Genomic DNA, 2500 nt, shown 5'->3' with positions numbered 1-2500 from the left:
ACGCTACGCTCGTCCTCAGCATCGGTGACACGGTAGAGGAAGTGACGGACAGTGGCTTCCTGGGCACTACGCCGACCCTCTGCTGTAGCGCCCTCGGAGACGATGCTCTGGTGCAGGTGTATCCGGACGGTATTCGGCACATTCGCGCAGATAAGCGTGTGAACGAGTGGAAAGCTCCGGGCAAAAAGACGATCATGAAGTGTGCCGTCAATCAGCGACAGGTTGTGATCGCGCTTTCCGGTGGGGAGCTCGTTTACTTCGAGATGGATCCGGTAAGTAAAAGAAGAAAAGCGAAAGGCAACTTTGATCGCCCAAGAATGATGATATACATGAACCTGCACGTTTTGTGGAGAATTTAAATTTCGTGTGTCCCTGCAGTACTGACTTTTGCCATGAAAAGGCCACACAAAAAGAGAATAGTTGAAGAACTGAATGCTAATCAGATTTATCATTCTCTCTCTCGCTTGTTACAGACTGGTCAGCTGAATGAGTACACGGAGCGTAAGAAGATGCCAAGCGAGGTTATGTGTATGGCCCTTGGATCCGTACCGAGTGGTGAACAACGATCGTGGTTCTTGGCCGTTGGTTTAGCCGACAACACGGTGCGCATCATCTCGCTCGATCCCTCCGATTGCTTATCGCCACGGTCAATGCAAGCATTGCCATCGGCCGCCGAATCCCTGTGTATCGTCGAGATGGGTACGGTGGAGACGGCCGCAAATGATGACGATGATGATGATGATGCTCCGTTGAAGACGGCTGGATGTATCTATCTGAACATCGGCCTCACGAACGGAGTACTGTTGCGTACGGTGTTGGATCCCGTTTCGGGTGATTTGGCCGATACGCGGACGCGTTATCTTGGCTCGCGACCGGTTAAACTGTTCCGCATACAGATGCAGGGCTCGGAAGCGGTACTGGCAATGTCGAGTCGCTCTTGGCTTAGCTACTACTACCAAAATCGATTCCATTTGACACCCCTGTCCTACGAGACACTCGAGTACGCTTCGGGCTTCTCGAGCGAACAGTGTTCCGAGGGTATTGTGGCCATCTCGACCAACACACTGCGTATCCTGGCACTGGAGAAGCTCGGTGCGGTATTCAATCAGATTAGCTTTCCGCTCGAGTACACCCCGAAACGGTTCGCGATACACGCGGAAACGGGCAAGCTGATCATCAGCGAAACCGATCACAACGCGTACACCGAGGAGACGAAAACGGTACGGAAACGCCAAATGGCGGACGAGATGCGTGAAGCGGCCGGTGAGGATGAGCAGGAGCTGGCGAACGAGATGGCCGATGCGTTCATCAACGAGGTACTGCCGGAGGATGTGTTCTCGGCCCCGAAAGCCGGTACCGGTATGTGGGCTTCGCAAATACGCGTGATGGATCCGATCAATGGCCACACGTACTCGAAGGTGCAGCTGGCGCAGAACGAAGCCGTCCTATCGCTCGCCCTCGTACGCTTCGCCGTCGATCAGAAGTGGTACGTGGTGGCAGGAGTGGCGAAAGATCTGCAGATCAATCCGAAGGTCAGCAACGGTGGCTTCATCGATGTGTACCGGGTCGATAGCCAGACGAATGAGCTAGAGCACGTGCACCGGACGGAGATTGATGATGCACCCGGGGCACTGTGTGCGTTCCAGGGTCGCCTGCTGGCCGGTATCGGCAAGGTACTGCGTATGTACGATCTCGGAAAGAAGAAGCTATTGCGCAAATGCGAGAACAAGCACATTCCGAATCAGATCGTTAACATCCAGGGCATGGGTCAGCGGGTGTACGTCTCCGATGTGCAGGAATCCGTTTACTGTCTGAAGTATAAGCGACCGGAAAATCAGCTCATCATCTTCGCTGACGATACGCACCCACGGTGGGTGACGTCGGCCACGTTGCTCGATTACGATACGGTGGCGACGGGCGATAAGTTTGGCAACATTGCGGTCCTGCGCTTGCCCCACTCCGTGTCCGATGATGTCGATGAGGATCCGACCGGAAACAAAGCGTTGTGGGATCGCGGTCTACTGAATGGTGCTTCGCAGAAGGCGGAGAACATCTGTACGTTCCATCTCGGTGAGATTGTGATGTCACTGCAGAAGGCCACACTCATACCGGGTGGTTCGGAATCGCTGATCTACGCAACGATGAGTGGTACGGTGGGGGCACTGGTGCCGTTTACCAGCCGGGAAGATTATGATTTCTTCCAGCATCTTGAGATGCACATGAGGAACGAGAATCCACCGCTCTGTGGACGGGACCATCTGAGCTACCGGAGCTACTACTATCCGGTGAAGAACGTGATGGATGGCGATCTGTGTGAACAGTTCACTTCGCTCGATCCCGCCAAGCAGAAGAGCATTGCGTCCGATCTTGGGCGAACACCGAGCGAGGTAGCCAAGAAGCTGGAAGATATCCGGACACGGTATGCCTTCTAAGTCGGGAGTTGTGAAGCAGAAGGGAATGTCCTCTATCATGAGAGGTGAGTTTCATATTTTTGATTTGT

General features: G+C 53.9%; 1 protein-coding gene across 2 annotated transcripts in view; it reads left to right on the top strand.

The window, feature by feature from the left end:
* Positions 1-2500, top strand: part of LOC126575109 (splicing factor 3B subunit 3) — an 8322-nt gene that overhangs the window by 2906 nt on the left and 2916 nt on the right. Inside the window, exons 4-5 of one of the 2 annotated variants that reach the window (XM_050235651.1) lie at positions 1-272; positions 474-2476. The exon at positions 1-272 is cut by the window's left edge and continues 36 nt beyond it. In XM_050235651.1, coding sequence (XP_050091608.1) covers positions 1-272; positions 474-2432 — 2231 coding nt within the window. In that variant the 3' untranslated portion in view covers positions 2433-2476. Of the gene's footprint in view, positions 273-473; positions 2477-2500 lie in introns of those variants that run through there. The other variant, XM_050235652.1, reaches the window with a different exon arrangement.

The sequence above is a fragment of the Anopheles aquasalis genome, chromosome 3 (assembly GCF_943734665.1).
Source record: "Anopheles aquasalis chromosome 3, idAnoAquaMG_Q_19, whole genome shotgun sequence".
Taxonomy (NCBI): Eukaryota; Metazoa; Arthropoda; class Insecta; order Diptera; family Culicidae; genus Anopheles; species Anopheles aquasalis.
Note: the sequence above shows the minus strand (reverse complement) of the source record. Positions and strands in the feature narration are given on the sequence as shown.